Source organism: Filicampus tigris, chromosome 6 (assembly GCF_054856515.1).
Source record: "Filicampus tigris isolate MCC_2025a chromosome 6, RoL_Ftig_1.0, whole genome shotgun sequence".
NCBI classification, from domain to species: Eukaryota; Metazoa; Chordata; class Actinopteri; order Syngnathiformes; family Syngnathidae; genus Filicampus; species Filicampus tigris.
The window spans coordinates 7226875-7245603 of record NC_141222.1 but is presented as its reverse complement, the minus strand read 5'-3'; the positions used below and the strand labels follow the sequence as shown (position 1 = coordinate 7245603).

The 18729-nt window shown below is 40.6% G+C and overlaps 2 protein-coding genes across 4 annotated transcripts; one reads left to right on the top strand and one right to left on the bottom strand.

The window, feature by feature from the left end:
- Positions 1 to 435: 435 nt before the first annotated feature.
- LOC147145604 (uncharacterized) lies at positions 436 to 3822 on the bottom strand. 3 transcript variants are annotated; one of them, XM_086033749.1, is made up of 5 exons: positions 3738 to 3822; positions 2955 to 3254; positions 1980 to 2077; positions 1728 to 1806; positions 436 to 1635 (listed from the first exon to the last, which is right to left on the bottom strand). In XM_086033749.1, the coding sequence occupies exons 2-5, from the start codon at positions 3223 to 3225 to the stop codon at positions 464 to 466; spliced, it is 1620 nt and encodes a 539-aa protein (XP_085889875.1). In that variant the 5' UTR covers positions 3226 to 3254; positions 3738 to 3822; the 3' UTR covers positions 436 to 463. The 3 variants fall into 3 exon arrangements, with proteins under 3 accessions (XP_085889875.1, XP_085889874.1, XP_085889873.1); XM_086033748.1 differs by lacking the exon at positions 3738 to 3822 and adding an exon at positions 3351 to 3715 and having other exon boundaries at positions 2955 to 3270; XM_086033747.1 differs by lacking the exon at positions 3738 to 3822 and adding an exon at positions 3351 to 3715.
- A 425-nt stretch (positions 3823 to 4247) lies between these two features.
- LOC147145603 (uncharacterized) lies at positions 4248 to 18635 on the top strand. Its single transcript, XM_086033746.1, has 5 exons — positions 4248 to 4864; positions 6708 to 6880; positions 8546 to 8594; positions 9165 to 11536; positions 15914 to 18635. Exons 1-5 carry the CDS (start codon positions 4609 to 4611, stop codon positions 18116 to 18118), a joined length of 5055 nt encoding a protein of 1684 aa, XP_085889872.1. The 5' UTR covers positions 4248 to 4608; the 3' UTR covers positions 18119 to 18635.
- Positions 18636 to 18729: the final 94 nt, after the last annotated feature.

The following is an 18729-nucleotide window of genomic DNA, read 5'->3' as shown; positions in this document are numbered from 1 at the left end:
ATCCAAAAGGTTTTAGGCTGCTTTGCTTCTGTTTCTTTGCATTTGATAATTTTATATAGCAGCACAACTAGATGCATTTCTCATTTGATACAGGTATGTTTAATACCACTTAAAAAGAAATTTAATAAATGTAAGCAGTCACCATAGTGGTGTATTTTTTCATACAATACCTGGAAATACATGTGGTATATCGTTATTGTCATATAAAATGGCCTATATCATGATAGATTTTTTTTCCATTTCACCCAGTACGATTGACTTCAATCACAGTGAGAACCCCATGAAGGGGAAATATTTATTATCTTTTTAGTTCTGCAATCACAAAACCATTTTAGACATATTTTTTTTTCAAAATATTTTTGATAAGTACAAATATCACTCGCAACCAGAGTACATGCATGTTAATTCAAGAAAAGACAACACAAAAAGCATTAACTTGCATGTTAATTTACTTTATGCAACTTCACAAATCTGTTCGATGTTTGCGTTGATGTGATTTCAGATGATCTTGGCGTTTAAAAGCAAGTCCACACATGGTGCAACAGTATGGTCTTTCCCCAGTGTGGGTACGTTGGTGCACTTTTAATATGTCAGCACGCGTGAAGCGCTTATTGCACGTGGTGCACTGATGAGGTTTTTCCTGTGTGTGGATTCTCTGGTGCAACTTCAGATTCCAGTGACGGCTGAATTTGTTACCACATACAGTGCAACCAAACGGTTTATTGCCGGTCTGGCCACACTTGTGATTTTTCACGTCTTTCAAAGATGGAAAACTTTTACCGCATTGGCTGCAGTGGTGAAGCTCTTGCCCGGAATGGATCTCTTGGTGGACTTTGAGGTTCCAGGATTGAGTGAATGTTTTTCCACAATGCTCACAGAAATATGGTGGCTCTTGCTCAATACGTCTGTGCGTTTGCCTGTGGGCCTGAAGAGCGGCAGAATCAGGAAAGGACAGAGAGCACAGGTTACACATGTGCCTCTTATTTCCTTTCTCTGTTGTCTGAACCTGAAATCGCTCTCCAAAATGCGTGGTATCACAAGAAGTGTATACATTTGAGGATCCATACATTGCTCCTGGACTGCCCAAAGATGTGTCAATGTGAATGCCTTGGTCCTTCAAACTCAATCTTCCATCTGAATCATTAGAAGCTGGAGCAGGGGACACGAGGCTCTGGTTTTGAATATATCCTTCCTCATTGATCAATAAACAATTGAACTCTATTAAATCTGTATTAGTCCTTGTGGTTGACCCTGCAGCTGAACCCACTGTTCCATCGCGATGTCCTTGTTCACCTGTTTGGAAACTTTGATACTTTGCCTCCACTTGTGCTTCTGCATTGCCTTCATAATGGCTCATGTAGGTCAGGTCATTGCTGAGCTGCGATGATGAGCCTTGTAAATCATCCAAATTGTACATCATGCTAGTGACTCCATAGTCAGTCTTTTTAAAGAAGCCACCTAAGTCCTTCATGACACACCTGTTCTGCAAAAGTGGTTCAGATTGATCACCCGAGTCGACACTTCGACTTGATTCCGGCCTATGGTCAAAGCCAGCTTCATAGTTTATGTGAGATTTGGGACATTTCTGGAATCTAGAATGTTTACTTGGTGCCGGGAGAAGTGAGCACTTGCTTTCTGATAAATAACAGGAGAAAAGAATCAATAAAACTATGTGCACAAAGGGAAAATTTTTGTTAGTAATGCTGAATATAAATGAAGGTACAAACCATCAACATCCTTTGCTTGTGGTGTCACGTTAATGGCTTCCTCCTTGAGCAGTCTGTCTATATTTTGTACATTAGAGGACTACCAAAAACAAACATGTCAAGTGACTTCATAAACATCGTAATATCACATCAGCCAAGGAAATCTCATTACATAGTTACTGAGATTTGTACACATACACAGTTATTCTAAAAATAGGGGGAACCATTTTTTTAATCATCTTGAAAAGGCAATAAGTTATCCTCTAACCCTACCTGGGATGCCTCCACTTCAGAACTCGATGTTCGTCCATCACTTCCGTTGTGGCTATTCATACCTTCCTGGAGTCCATTCTCTTGTTTAAGATTTAGTTCTGTAGCAAAACAAAAATGGATTCGATTTAGAATGGTTGGACTGGCCACGGTCTTGAAAGGCTCTTTGATTTGAAATATTTTGCATACCATAGTAAGGCCTGATTGCTGATTTTACAAACAATGGCTATTTATTTAATGATACATAACATGGCAGAAAAACACTAAATCAGGGCTCATCAATTGAAACTTAGAAAATGTTGGAAAAGGTTGAAATATCATAAAATAGAATATCATAAAGTAAGGCATGTGTTGTAATTTAATGCCACACATTTTATTGCCACCAACTAATCCAAGCATGTCTTCTTGGATTTGGAATATAGTCAGTGTGGAACAGAAAAGGGCCTCCCTGAGTTATTCCCACAAAGTTGGAAGCATACAATTGTCCAAGAGGTCTTTGTAAGTCAAATAATTAATATACAGGAGGAACTAATGAATGTGGCTGAACTTCTGCTTGAATACGAAATGTGTATGTTTGTGGGTCATCAAGTCAAGGAGTGAGTAATGGGCTGTTACTATTAGCATATTTATTTTTCAATAACAAGCACGTATTTGTTGCAGCTTATGGGCATTCATTGTCTGTTTAGTCCTATTTTAATTGTTTTAGGTTATTAAGGACTGGTTGCCAAGTCAAATCTTTGTGTCCATTTATTTGGCAAATACTATTTACTCTCAATAATAATAATAATAATAATAATAATAATAATAATAATAATAATAATAGCTTGAGCCCAGCATGATTGCCTCTAGTAACTTGCATTCTTTATTAATTTGTAAGTTTCCTACCAAAAACCAAAATTAACATGATAAAGGCCATACTAGACTATCGAGAAACATATACAATTGAAAGAAAATTGTGACTGAGGCGCGGAAGATCACCTGAATGACAAGCTTTCGGTTTCTCTTCGTTGGACATCTCGATTCTTTTGAAGTCAGCCCACCTCAGTTGTCCATCATCACGCATCTCTTTGCGGCGGCTCTCCGACCACTTAAGTCTCCTCTCTAACGACTCAATCTGCTCCCTGCAGCGTTTTACTTCCTCCAAAAAGCTGTCCTCCACAAGTCTGGTGATCTCATACATGACAGTCTTGAACACAGTTTCCATCACCCCGGAAAGTTGGGACTGAAAGGTTCCAAGTGGGTCGGCCATCACCCAGCTAGTCGCAAACTGAAGAGGAACTGGAAAACAATGGAACTGGAAAAATATATTGGACTGCACATTCAGCTGTTCAATTTACTGCTTACTTTCAGTGTAACTGGCTACTATATACTAACCATGTCTTCTTTGCTGATGCTTACGGTTAAAACATTCGCGGTCGGCCATGAAAAAAAACAACCGACAACTTCAAAATCCCACTGTCAAATATTATTGTTTTTCTTCTGGCGTCCGTACGTAAACATTCGTACTTCCGCGTTTTTAACTACGGCAAGGAAGTCGGGACCTATTTAACTACATAGTGTTATTTAACTTACAATGAAGTATTTGTGCATATTAAGTTGGCATTACACATACAAATGGAATATGTTGCAATTTCGGAGGGCATACAAGAGGTAATGGTATCGAAAGTAGAAGCAATATGGACAAAAACGACGACTTCTACTTTGAATCTGACGGCCGCGCATGCGTGTTTGTCTCGCAAGAGGCCCAATCCCAATACCCACAATTGCACCCTTGTGCCCTTCATTTGCGCGTTTCCGCGGAGGGGATGAGTGTGTGTGGTGTGTCCCAAATCTGCGAAGTGCTCTGTCGCCCCGCCCCCTTTGCGCTTTTGTTCCGCACTTGTGCAGAGCCCGCAACCATGTACCCCAAGACGAACTATATTACCCACAATCCATTGGGGATTTGACCAAAATCGAGGTAAACTGACAACATACGATGGAATTCATGCACCTGTGCCGAAAAAGGGAATTTTTACAGTTAATTTTATCATATCTAAATGTTTGATTGCAAGCAAAATGTTAAAGTCTCCTCGTTACTGTACCTATGTATTTTGTTTTAGTGTAGTTGCCGTACTTAGAAACCTTTTCGCATGCGCCACATATCGTCCAGGAGCTGCGAAAAGTCCAAATAATGGAGCCATAGCTTCCATCGACTGGAAGACCGAGCCCGAGTTTTACCTAAATACTAATTTACCGAAGTTTTAATATAATTTTAAACAGAAAAATGGATTAAACAACCCGTGCCTACATACATCGATGACGTCACCGCTTGTCCCGATTCTGCAATTCTTGTACACTTGTAACCTGCGCAATCGAACCCTTCGTGCATATCGACCATGTGTGCACTTCAGCGAAGACCGAAGGGTACCAAGTGTAGGTATTGGGATTGGGCCTCAGAGACGACAGCAGTAGACCTGCGTCACACATTTCGCAGTTCGCTCATCGCACGGGCTTCTGCACAACAACCGGGTACAATGCGGGAGGCCATGTTTGATTTTGACGACGGCCGTCACGCTAGATATCGACTAGCCTTGTAAATGCCGTAAAAGTAGACTTGTAATTCGTAACTCAAGATAAAGAATAACATAATACGATGTCAACGGATGCTTTTCAAACCAAGTTCACCTCCTTTATGGAGAGTGTAGTGAAGAGTACAATCGCAGAAACTACCAAACTTTTTGAAAGTGTGGTTGACGAATTAAAGGCTGAATTGTCAAAGGTGAAGACGGAGAACGAGGCCCTCAAAACAACATGGAGACAAATGGAGGATGCGAAAGCGAAAACCCAGGCAATCACCGAGTCCAGCCAAAGTGTCCGCCCGAAGATGCGTGATATAGCCGATCAGTGTGGTGAGTTTTGCAGCTTTTGTGATTCTTAAAGTATAATCTTAATTGGTACTATGTTTCTCAAAGTTATGCGTGAAGAGTGAAGACGTATTTTATTAGACTTAAGTGCTACATTCATCCGTCCAACGATCTCAGTAGATTTGCACTTCTTGCCGCGTGTCATAGGAGGCAACCCTTGTGATAATACCCTCGAATTACGTCATAAATATGTGAAAGTCCACGCGAACGCATCTTTGCGAACCTTAACTCTTAAAGTATGCACACATTGTTACAGCAGCTATCACGATTTTCCCTCAGTTATTTTGTGTGTCTGTGTGTGGTTGTACTGTAAATTATGCAATTGCTCTTCCGGTAGCAAGAGGGCAGCCATCTTACGTTGCCACCGTTACTGATTTCCGTTTTTTCTCTCCTGTAAACACTATTCCCATATGTCGTAACGAGAGCCTCTCAAAGAACAAACTTCACTAATTGCATAAAAAATTCAGAGTATATTATCTCAGTATTGTGAATCGTCACTCACGGAGAGCATTTTTTCCCTTATCGGCTTTGCTTTCATGTCGTTGTTGATGGTTCTGACAACATGATGCAGACAAATCTTTGAGTAGTACTCGGATATATATACCATATAAGAGAAAATTTATAATCGCATTCTTACCGATGAAATGTTCATGTAGCGCTTCTCCGAGACTTATTGGTACTGTGCTCCACAGTCCACACACTGTGACATTCTTGCCTTAGAGACAGAAATAATGTGAAAATTCCCCAGAGAAATACTACTAGAGCCACAATTTTTAAAGTCTTCCTGCAAAGAGCCACATTATACACACGGGCGCACATAAACTTTTTTTTTTTTTTAGTGGGGTTGCCATTACATTCACCAAAAACTGTGTTAAAACGTCCTGTGTTGAACTTCATATTTTTGTGTCCTCTGCCGTCAATGCTCACTCATTTGCTGAGTGAGGATTTCAGCATTTCCTCATACTTTGCGGCTATCGACTGACTTGTTCTCCTTTCCTCCTGTGCTCGATAATGTCAAATTGCACATCGTGAAAGAAAGATTGACAAGGATATCGATGACTATGTATATCGCCCCCTAATGTTAATACAGTAAATGCACTTTATTTATCAAGGCTTCCTCCATTGTCCTCATACCGCCGAAATAGCAGTAAATCGCTTGCCAGCCCCTCTTCCATTGGAAACGCTTTATGACGTCATGACGGCACTGCTATCAAGCTGAATATTTTTCAATGTCTTCAAATGATCAGCTTATCAGCATGCTCGGTAGAAGTCTGAAACGATCCTGATCATTTGAGTCTGGTGTGTTGTAGTAGGGAGAGATCCAAAACAGGCAGGATTATGGCTCTCAAGGAACCGGAGTTCCCTACCCCTGCTCTATACAGTACACCAGTAATTGTATTAAAGTTTATATCATTTTGACCTGGTTTTAAACAGGTTTATTTTTTAGCTCTCATGTCACAATCCTAGACCACACTTCATGAGAACCTCCCATAACAGAGGTTACTAAAAAAAAAATAAAGAAAGCTGTTTACACAGGACCAACTTCACTGTTCTTTGTATTGCATCATATCCTGTCTTGCATCAAATCATGTCAGTGTTATTTAGTTGTATTACATCTTACATGCAGTGAGTCGTATTGTATCGTAATCAGAGTGAATCACATACTAATTTTAGTACTGTAGTACATATCATGAATGTATTGTATCATAGGCAGTGTATCGAGACACCTATTGGTCTCAGTAATGGACATGCACAACATTGCATATAGTAAATTAGTATTAGTATAGTATTTTGGGATGTTAATTTGACTTTGCATATTCATTTGCAGACCTTCTTCAAGGCTATCGTTTGCTGGAAGTGCAACCAGTGGAGCAAAGCATAGATGAACAAAACAAACAATGTGATAAAGAGTACTTGGTGTACACCCCGCTGAAGGACCACGACTATGACACTACAAAGGATGCACATTCAAAGCTGACGGTTTCACGTCGAACCCACGAGGTGCGTATGACTTCTGCTAGCAATATTAAAATGTCAAATACGGAAATAGATATTTATGGCCCAAAATTGTAAAACTTGAGTTTAAGTTCTGAAAGATGCTCCAGAGTTCATAAAATGCTTGGAGTTTGAAACTGTCATCATATATCTGGATGCCACACAAGGCAACACTGAGCCTCTTTTCAATGCATCTCATTTCATCCAGCATCAAAAGATTACTTATGGGTGTGTTTTGTGCCTTTTTCTCTGACTCTTGAAACACTTTATCTGAAAGAACGAGAGTAGTAAAATACTTAACCACCAGAAATTACATTCAAGTAAGCAGGTTCACATTCTAAAGAAAAAAAATACAGGCAGTGTCTGAGGTAAGAGATGACGTTGTAAGGTGACGAAGAATTCAAGTGTTGGTTTAGTTTAGTTTTTGGTTTATTGCTTTTCCCTGTTTCCAATTATGTTAGCGTCATCGGACTCAGTCTCAAATTACTTTCAATTTGGTTGTTTTGTGACTGAATTTTGGTCCATCTGTTTATGCTGTCTGGGAAGAAGCTGACGTAGACCACTACAGTTAGCTAGCTACAAATGGGCTATTCAATATCAATATGTATTGCGATTGACAGGTGATCGATACCAATAGAAAGTTCCTTCGATATTATATTTTTTTAAAAACAAACCCAATCGCTGCATGGTGCGTGATGTAGGCAGTGCGCAGCCGCCTCCAAACACGAAGAAGTGAAACCAACGAAGAAGCCACTAAACCAACTAAGAAAAAGCATCTAATCCAACGGAGCATGCATACGGGCCCGGCAGCCGTGCACCATACTCGCGTCCAGCGAGCGAGCGGCGTAACTCCGTTCAAATAAATGACCAGTTGACTCGGTGCAAGTCTTACAATAAAATGATACTATGCACTAACACCTCCGGATGGAGATGTGGTGTACAAATAAAGGTGAGACCATTGTCCTCAGTATTAAAAACGGTGGCGTGCACTCTCCAGGTCATCGATAAGATCTTGCCCCAAGTAGAGGAGTTCAAGTATCTTGGGGTCTTGTTTAAGATCGAGGGTAGGATGGAGCAGGAGATCGACAGGCAGCATCTGCTGTGATGTCCGCGGACTCTGTATCAGTCTGTCACGGTGAAGGAGCTGAGCCGAAAGGCCAAGCGCTCCATTTACCGGTCGATTTACGTTCCTACCCTCACCTATAGTGACGAGCTGTGGGTCGTGACCGAAAGAACAACATCCCAGATGCAAGCGGCCGAAATGTATTTCCTCCGCAGCATGTCTGAGCTCTCCCTTTGAGATAGGGTGAGAAGCTTGGTCAGTTTACCCTCAAGTAATGGTCACACACAAATTCTGTCGTAACACATACAGACCTCAAATGAATCAATTCCCACAGTCATAAATTCTTCCTAATCTCTGAAAAACAAGTTATGTTAATACAGATCACCACTTTCTTAAAACATATCATCACACTACCCGAAAGAGGCCCAAAACACACAGCAGGAATTTATTTTAACATGTTTTTTTAATTTATTTTTTATTTATTTTTTACCTGTCACTAATTTGTATTCTGGCTATACTTTTAAGTTTTCAGCATCTCTGTCTTTATTTTGTGTTCAGTTAATTATTATTATTGAGTCTTATGCTTCTTTTTTGTCTCTATTTTAAAGGATTTGAAATGCACTGTAATCAGCAGGAACATATTGTGTGCAGTTTCAGGTAAGAAGTTAGAACTGGATTAAAATCTTGACACACATTTATAAATGATAAATTCACAAATTCTAAATGTTTGTGCCAATCTTAAAGAGGATGTCAACCCCCAAATGTTCCTCACAATATGTTCTATGCACTCCCAATAATTTAAATACAGTATTCTGATTAATATTGCATTTGTGGAATATGAGTTAAGTAGTAAAATCCACCGGCTTTTGTCCACCTCAGAGGGCAGCCACTTGTTGGTAAATGAAAATGAAAAAATCACAGTTGCTCAATACTCAGGTAACGACCAATTACAGATCAGCTTGCAGACGTCACATAACCAAACTCAGAAAACAGGTGAGCCGTGATTGGTCGTTACCTGAGCCCTGAGCAACTGTGATGTCATTTTCATTCCACAGCAAGTGGCAAAATGGCCACCCCTAAGGATAACAACGGGTGATTTTGCTGGTTAATTCATGTTCCACAAACGCAGTATTAATCATAATACTGTGCTTTGACCATCAGAACTGCGTAGAAAACGTTGGGGTTAACTTTAATCCCCTATTATTATTTCCCCCTCACTTTTCTTAGATTCACGACCAACCTCTGCTTGTGGAAATGAAACCGACGGCTCTGAGATTGACCGGCAATGTTTAAATGGAGAGTATGGAAAAAAGCACGAGACCCAAGTGGCCACAGTTTACCCCAGTTTGGAACAGGATCATAATGAGGCACAGAATCGGTCAATAGAGCCAGTCAATAATCTAAAGTCAACTAGTACAATAAGCAATAACACGGAAGTGGAAGCCAGGGCTGGTCAAATTTTAGCCAAATTGGTGACTGAAGAATTTGCTAGTCCAGGAACAGCCTTCCAAGAACAGTTGGAGTTGTCAGATGTTCCGTTGGGGTTAGGGTTAGAGGAGCAGAAAGTTCAGCCAAGACTGCTGGAAAAACAACTGCACGGAGTACAAATTCAATGTATCTTGATGGAAGAAGATAAAACCACGTGTGAAACTGAAGGGCCAGTCAGCAAAAACAGAAAAGAGAGAGAACAGCCCTCAAAAGTCAAGAGCCTTCAAGAGACCCAAATGAAAACACGTGTGTTACCTACAAGTGGTGCTGATGATACAATACATGAAGTGAGTAATACCTTAGAACCTTCTTTTTGCGAGGAGGGCACATCTTCATATTGGGTTGTAGAAGTCTCCTCAGATCAACCAGAAGAAGCTGTTACTATTGTTTCACCATCAATGCAAAAGATAACAAGCAGGGCACCAGAAGACACGGAGGACCATAACTGTACACCTCTGATTGTTTCAGCGTTCTGTTTGTCACAAACAGGTTTATATTCGGATTTTCAACATCCCTGCGTGGAAATGGAAGAAATGGAGATTCATACCCCAAGCAGTGACATTCCATCTGCATCAAAGTTATTCAACAGCCTAACAGCTTTGTCACCACAAGCACCGTCGCTTCAGCTCAGGGAACGTAGCACCTCTGTAACGCTTCAGGATGCGATGCTACTCGTTGAAGCAATGGATCAGTCAACCTCCCCCCATGAAAATGCAACTGCGGAAGAGGTCTTACCAAACAAGACACTGTTTGTCACTTACACAACAGAATCCAGAAATTCTCAGGCCCACATTAGAATTCCTACGTTGCTCCAACAACAACAATGTAGTGTTACGTCTGACATTATTACTTGTACATCGCCGTTGACTGCCACAACAAGCGAAGTACTTGAGCAGTGCTCTCTCCGTGCTCCAAGTATATTGGCAGCACCATTAGAGGCACTTATAGTCTCAGACCCTGTCCCAAATAATATTTTTGTTCTGTCTGAATCACCATCCGCTCCTCCACAACATACAATTGCCCCACTGTCCCCAAACCACATTTCAGCTATTGTGTCAACAGTTGCTACTGACCACAATAAGTGTAAAACATCGTCTTCTGAACTTTCTCAAAGGGAAACTGATCCTACGTTCACAACGGCTGCTCCCCTTGTCTTGTCTGGCACAACAGAACAAACAGGCCAAATACCACACACACAAATAAAAATAATAGTTCCCAGAGCTACAGCTGTTGTAGCAAATCATCCACAAGTGTCTGAGACACTAGTTGCACCTACCAAGCAGAACTCAGTCGAACCCGATGTAACTCTGCCATCCTCACAGCACCCAAGCTTGTGTGTGCAAATGACTGAAGGTGAAAACCAAACAGCGCTGCCGACTGTACAGATACCATTTACCTTATCCACATTGTCAATCCCGCAACCGGAGTGTTCGTCGCAGGACAGGAGCGTTTTTGAAAATCTACAAAGAACTCCTGAGAAACAAACAGATGCGTTGTCAACTAAGAGTGTAACGATCAACTGTTTTCCATTAGACCCATCAATCAGACTAAATACGCTGCCATTGTCCACCAAATCAATTTTGGTTTCACAGCTGCTTTCTCATGGAAATGAATCTGAAGTTGTCCCACCCGACAGGATCTCATCTGTGGTCAATGACCAGCCATCAAAACCAAAAGTCTGTCCATCAGAAGTGTCTGCATTATCAACCAGCTTGTGTCTGAAATTAAAAGAAACTTTTGTTCCTGAAACTGTAAATGCCTCTTCGATATCAGAGAAGGCCTCAGCATACACCATTTTGGGAGGGGAACCAGAGACTTCTTTGTCACCAAGTACACCATCCAGTGAGACCGAACCAGTCTTGGAGAAATCAACAATGGACTTTGCAAAGGACAAGTTTTCAGCTGAAGACCAAGCACGAAAGATTTGTTATACTCTGGATGAGGAAATTATCAACAATCCAGTGCAGATATGTGCTTCACCAAATGACTATTCTACCCCTTTACAATTAACCTCCATCACCAAGGACAAAGCGGATCCTCATTTACAATTGACCAAAACGCAGTTCCTTGCACAGTTGGCAGTGTCACCTGTGATCCAAGATGGCCAAAAGGTAATGCAGGAGTCACCACACTTAAGATGAGAAAAAACATTTTCTGAGGCTAATATATATTTCATCTCAAAAGTAGGGCTGCAACTAGCAATTGTTTTAATAATCTATTAATCTGTCGATTATGTTTTTTGATAAACCAATTCATTGGATTTTATTGGAAAAAATAAGTAATTTACATGAATTTGTTCACAAAATAGGACATTCTGAAATTGTCAGTGCAGGACAGTACACTAACAGGTTGCTGCATGAACGTCCCTCTTAAAGTAATGTGTGGAAATAGGGATGGATGATTTGGGCGAGAGAGAGAAAAAAAGGACGTCGTCATGACAACACCCATTCTCGTACATTGGCCACCGTATTCAGAATAAAGTTGAAGAGCAAAACTGCAACTTACCGAAAAGTGCATTTTCCCACTCATTCATCACTGTGATATGTAGACTTGTGACTTTATTCATGGTTGGGTGTATCCTGGCGTCACACTAATAAGCCGTCGTAGTTTGCGCAACATGCCTTATGAATACAGGCTAATTATGAATGATGCGGACAACAAGCGTGTAAACTGAATGTTAACCGAAAGTCCAGGCTGTCATGTTTGACTTGCTCGCTATAGAATTGTGTGCGTGTGTGCGTTTGTTTGTCGGCTCAACTCGGCGACTGTTTTCTGAGTGTGTGTGTGTGTGTGTTTACCAAGCTTTTGTTTAGCGTGCTTGGGCGGTCGCCAAGTTTTCCTCGTAATCGATATGGCTCGTGGTGGAACTCCTCACGGTGACCGATTTGGCACAATAATGTTACTCCCACCAACGTCATTCTTGTCAACCCCAAACCATTTACTGCAGTCAAGCCAGCCTCAACTCGAAAAATCCAAGTCAAGCCAGCCGCCCCTAATTTCCTTCACACCAGGCATTACGGTAACGGGTCACAGACGAGCGGCGAAAGCCCCCTTCAGAATGAAAGCATGTGATTACGCTGAACTGGACGTCAATGCTTCGGGTTCGAAATAATTGTACTGTACTAAATGAGCTCTCTGTTAAAACGCAGTTAGTCCACTTCTGAGAGAATGTAGAATGGTTAATTTGAATCTTGAGCTGCATTTAAAAAAACTATTTAAAATATGGATATATATCTGCAGGTATACTTTTTTAAAAATTATTATTAAAACTAATCCAATTGGTATTGCAACACCAGACCATTCCTGAGGGACACTAGATCACCGCAGATGTTCACCAAAAGCGATCCCATCCAAATCTGATGTTGCCTGTCAGACAACAGTCCCCTGAAATATACATATTTTACTGTCATCAGGCCTGATTTATAAAAAAAAATCATTAAAAATGATCCTCTAGCTATCGTGATACCAGACCAGTTCTGGAGGACACTAAACCACACCAGCTGTCCACCAAAAGCAATCCCATGCAAATCTGATGTTGCATTTCAAAATAAAAGTCCCCTGAAATATGCAGATTTCACTGTCTTCAGGCCTTACTTTAAAAAAATGATTAAAAATTATCCTTGAGTTATTGTGACACCAGACCAGTTCTGGAGGACACTAAACCACCCCAAATGCCCACCAAAACAATTTCCTCCAAATCTGATGTTGCATGTCAAAATAAAAGTCCATTCAAATATGCATATATTAATGTCATCACATCCGATTTAAAAAAAATCATTACAGATTACGGACGACGTGGACTTGAGCCTTGCTATTATTCCTCGCTGGACACTCCTCCATATTTGAAACATAGCTCGGCTGCAGTGCAAACATACTGACGTGACTGGGTCCTGCCTGCTGATTCGGCGAATGATGATCACTTTCTCCTCCTCTGCCGTCAATGCACACTGATTTCCCGAATGAGGATTTCAGCAATTCCTCAAATCTTGCGGCCATCGACTGACTCGTTTTATTAATACTCGATAATGTAAAATTGCACACCGTGAAAGCAAGATTGATGATATCGATGACGGTATATATCGCCCACCCCTAATGAGGAATATTTAAAAAATTAATACATGTTTTCACATCCTTAGAATAGTCCATGGACCATTTTGTGTCGTTTGATAGGGGCCTGAGCTGTCAACAAGAAATGACAGTAAAGAAAACTGTTGAGCATCCAAATGGCTTTGGAATCAGTCATTCATCCATGTCCGAACACAATCCGTCCTGCTCCTCACTTACACAGTGCAGTGTCCTCATTTAACAACAGTAATAACACTTGAAGCGAAATTATTCCGTTATTGTCATCATTGTAGTACAGGCAAGTTAAGTTTACACAGTACATACACCCTATTTAACAGCTTCAGGAGAATGATTTACACACACACACAAAAACTGAAATAAAAAGTATAACAGAAATAGAGATGCGCGATTTGGGGAAAAAAATGTTTGCTAAATTTATTGCTACATGAAAAAATTCATGATAACGAAACACCAACAAACACATATTTCTCTTTTTTTCTCTCTGATTTATTGTTGCACAGTCCTGCCACGTTGGTCATTTTTTTATTTTATACGTCTTTAACATAAAATGTTTTAGGTTTTCTATGTTTAAGTGCATTGAATTAAGTAGGTAATGTGACACGTTGTGGAGACTTCCCTTCCACAATGCCATAATCATGCACCACACCCTCACCTTCCACACATTCACGGTATGTTGAAACGGTGCTCTAGACTAACTTTTTGCACTGGTGCACCCAACTTTTTTTTGTTTGGTGCAGCAGCACAAAAGTTAGGTGCACCCAAATTTTCCACTGCATCACATTCAACACCACCGTTTTACACAGTTAGAATCACTCTTTCCTTTATGTATTTTTTAATTTTTATTTTGTAAACAAAATTGCTTCCTGTCTGTTTAGGCAATATTGACTGGTAAATGACTAACTATCTGGTCATCAAAAGGTTTTTAGGGCTGCACCTATTGAATATTTTGGTACAGTGTTCGGCAAAAAAATAGTGTGTGCATGTGTGATTAAAGATACACAAGACAAAAATACCCACATTTGCACTTAATAAAGAACGGCCAACTGGTTTTTCATTTTTTGATAATCAACATTTTAGACTTAAATTCAAACAGTGCATAGCAGCACACTTTTTTCCTCTCTCGAAACATTTGTGAGAATTTAGATAAATCTCTGCCCTTAGATTTTGGTCTGACGGACCACGATTTTGTCAGCTGAAAGAAACACACTTTAGTAAGCCTGATTTATTAAAAATGATCATTTGGAACAGCAACTGTGTCAGGCTGTCAGCAACAAAGTGTCCTGAGTCATGTAAGTTTTAAGTTGAACGCTTCTAGCGCTAAACGCTGGCAACAGGCGTTGTAGTAAACAATGTCAGTGTAATTAAGGTTTTTTTTTTTTTTGTTTTTTTTTAGCACCCTTAATTAGCAATTGAACATTGTTTCAGGACAACATTGTGTTGTCATTGTTAGCAACAGTATGTGACAGCAATAAATGCTCCAAACACAGATTGGAAGACAAGTCAAGTCAGCCGTTATCCGCGACACCCTGCCGGGAACAAATTCAAAATAAAAGCGTTGACGTCCATAAATTTATATGATTTGGTCAGATGAGGTTTATTTTGAAGTTGGTGGTCACACCCCGTTGGCGGTGTGTTACTGTCATGTTTCACATGAACAATTGTTGCTGCAGTTAGCTTAACGACTTAGTCCTGACAGCAAACACGGAAATAAGCAGTTACTTGAGGCAGAAAAAAATGCCTTGAGCATTTTTTTTTTTAACCGAGGTACTTGAATTACTCGAGGACCCGTTTCAGCCCTAATCACAATTCCACAAGATTTACTCAAAAGTATTGGTGCTTGAAGTGCTCTGTGTCAGAGTGTCAGTTTGGACTTTTGAAGCATTTTGTCATCCGCAGCTACGATATTTAGCTATTTAACAGTCATGTTTCAAAAAAACAAAAACAAACACACTCACAAACTGGCTCCACTCTATCCACATGGGTATACTTCCACCACACTGCTGTTCTTCTGTGGCATTTTACGACAAAGTATATGGTGCGACTGATGTAATAACTGTGTGATGCGGTGGGTTACTGGTGTAAGAATTGCGCGACACAACAAATCAGTCATGAAATTCTTTGCCAGCGCTTATCCTATACAGGGAGGTTGCTGGAGCCTTTCCCATGGCTGACTATGGGCGAAAGGCAGACTACACCCTGAACTGGTCGCCAGCCAGTCGCAGGGCACACACAGACACCGTCACTGAGCGGGAACCGATCCCACGCTGTGTACCACTACACTATCAGCGACTCATTCGTTGCTTACTTAAAACTAAATCATTACTGATAATGCTGTGATTGATTAATTGTGTTTCTCAGTGATAGAAAACCTGCATAAAATGCTGTTTTTCCTTTTGTTGTAGGTGTTAACAAATGAGTCTACACATACCCAACACACGTGTGAAGGGACCAATACCGACGGCAGCAGAGAGGCACAGAAAAAATCCATTGTTGCACGTCTCCGGTGTCACCTCAAAGGGACAAAACCAACTCTGGAACCACAAAACAATCAGCATACCTCTGAAAGCCCCAAGAAACTTAGAGTAGAGAATGTTAGTACTTTTGAACCAGAAACTACCAATGAGCCCGTACCTGTTTGTACCAATGAAGCCAGTCCCTTGTGTCCCACAGAGCCGCTAGAAGAAACGGAGTTTTCCCAAGTAATTCTCAGGAAACAACAGAGTGCAGATATCAGTTCACCTGAAAGTAGGACTGCATTTGAGCCTGCTTCTGTTAGCCTCCTGAACCCAGTTGTAAGGAAATATAGTCCATCTTTAGAAAACTCTACAGACAGTGCTTTAATCCTCCCACTGCCACACACAGAAGTTAACATTACGCGTGTAAACTCAAAACATTCATTACAGTCCGACAGTCTAAAAATGGCAGATACTAATGAACGCGTTCCAATAAACTCTGAAAATCCCCTTATACATGACATGACAAAGTTATCCCCGCTGAGTGGTTGTACGTCCAATCCATGTACCAATAATGCTGTTTCTGAAAAGTCGGGAGATTTTAATCTGACTCCTGGGTCAGGTTTAACTAAAGATAAACAAACACAAACAACACTCCCTGCTGTGATCACTGAAAAGTCCAGTACAGTTAAAGAGGAGGAATGCCCAAACAAGTTAAAAGCCACTACTGTGTGTCTAAGGTCAAGTACAACAAAAGATAGTACCACCCCTCTAATGACTAAATGCCCACCTGGGAGTCGTACGAGATTTGGCTCTGCTAAGGAAAATGCTAGTCTTAAAAATACCCAATCAAATTGTCCTCGGGATCGGGCCCATAAAAAAACGTCTCCCTATTCTCCTGCTCCTCCTCCTCCAAGGACAAGACTAACTACAGATTATGCTTGTCCCAAAAACTCGCAATTACCACCTGTCAGTACAAATAAGTCCAATTTAATTAAAATTGTTCCCGGCCCTAAAACACCTTATTATGACTCTCTCAGGAGTTGCAACTTTCCTCAAGAAGAGCATACGTCCAAACAGATAAAAAGAAAATCCCAAACTTGCCCCGCCGAGTGCCCTAAATTGGCTAAAAATAATGCACGTTCAAGTAATACTAGAGGAAGTACTGCGAAGAAATCTAGATTAAATCAAACTTGTGCTGTTTCAGGAAATAATGTAAAGATACAAAATGCAAAGAAATTAGCCAAAGCAGCAAAGGCTAAGACTGTAGACAAAATTAAGCAAACCAAATTAAAGAAACTTGATGAAGTAATAAACCATTATACTAGCGATGAAACGGTTAACGCTTGTACCTCTCAACTTGTGTGGACTCGAGCGAGAGAAGCAGCCTCATTAAGAGAAACGAGGTCCTCACTTTTCCAGAGAGGGACAAGCATGCCAAGATCTCAGAATCATTCGGCAGTTTCTCCCCAAAGTCTTTCTCACCACCTGACACATGTCAAAGACCCGGCGGTTGTATCAGCACTGCAGACCGTCGCGGTCATTGGTGAGCGGCTGCTCAAGAACCAGTGTGGGGAATGTGGTCGCATTCTTAGTAGCAGTGCTGCTCTGGAGAGCCATGTCAGTCTCCACACCGGTCACAGACCGTTCTCGTGTACACTCTGCGGGAAGAGCTTCCCTGACTCCAAGGGCCTCAAACGACATGGCAGAGTGCATCGCAATGGTCGCATCCACGTCTGCCAGCAGTGTGGGAAGGGTTTTGTCTATGGTTTTGGCCTCACCAAACATGTCCAGATGGTACATGGGAAAATCAAGCCATTTGCCTGTCAGATCTGCAACAAGACATTCTTCACAAAGCGAGATGTGGAGGACCACACACGAATACATACAGGGGAGAAACCATTCCACTGCCATCTATGTGAAAAAAAGTTTACAAGGAAAGTAGAGCTAAATGTGCATCTGAGGTGGCACAATGGGGAGAAAAGACACTGGTGCCCATATTGTGGGAAAGGATTTTTGGACTACAACAACCTGAAAAGACACAAATATATCCATACAGGGGAGAAACCACATTCTTGCCCACATTGCCCCAAACACTTTACACAGTCTGGACACCTGAAAAAGCACGTTAAAAATGTACATAAAGTAAAATAAGCAATAATAGCCTACAAGTTTTTTTTCAAACAAATTTATTTTTGACAGGTTTTTGTTGTAATAATTGCTATAATAGATGTGTAAAATTAAAAAAAAAAAAAAAGGTCTCGTGTTCTTATTTGGATTTACTTGTATGCTTTATGTTTGTATGTTCAGTGTCTATAATGTATGCAACCAGATGAATTATATTTTCCATATAGTTCCTTGTAGACATTTCAGTGTCTGAAGCCTTGTGATTGTAAAATTTTGCATTAAAAAAAAACCTCTTCCCTTGACATCCTACTTGTATACATAATTGAACAATACTGTTTTGGCACAAACGTTTTTTATATCATAGAAAAAAATAATATGGCATGTACTAGTTTGAGTAGTGTGGTGAGTTAAGTGCAATTTATGTCACCAGGTGAGAATAGATTTCTCTATTAACAAATGAAGGGCATCGCTTGAAGATGAAGTGTGGAGTGTGCGCGCGTGCGTTAATAAAATGGGGGTTTAGCACCCTTTCTGATCCAGCAAATGCTGTTTTTCTTCTTTTCCACTCAGTTGTATTTCATTCAGATTACTGAATCAATTGCAGATATTGTTTGCTTAATTGACTCATTGACCTTAAC

Coding starts and splice junctions, on each gene's coding strand:
- LOC147145604 (XM_086033747.1), bottom strand. CDS start 3,399: ATGGCCGACCGCGAATGTTTTAACCGTAAGCATCAGCAAAGAAGACAT. Junction 1,807..1,979: donor CTGAAGTGGAGGCATCCCAG/GTAGGGTTAGAG, acceptor TGTTTTTGGTAG/TCCTCTAATGTACAAAATAT. Junction 1,636..1,727: donor ACAAGCAAAGGATGTTGATG/GTTTGTACCTTC, acceptor GTTATTTATCAG/AAAGCAAGTGCTCACTTCTC.
- LOC147145603 (XM_086033746.1), top strand. CDS start 4,609: ATGTCAACGGATGCTTTTCAAACCAAGTTCACCTCCTTTATGGAGAGT. Junction 6,881..8,545: donor TTTCACGTCGAACCCACGAG/GTGCGTATGACT, acceptor TCTATTTTAAAG/GATTTGAAATGCACTGTAAT. Junction 8,595..9,164: donor CATATTGTGTGCAGTTTCAG/GTAAGAAGTTAG, acceptor CACTTTTCTTAG/ATTCACGACCAACCTCTGCT.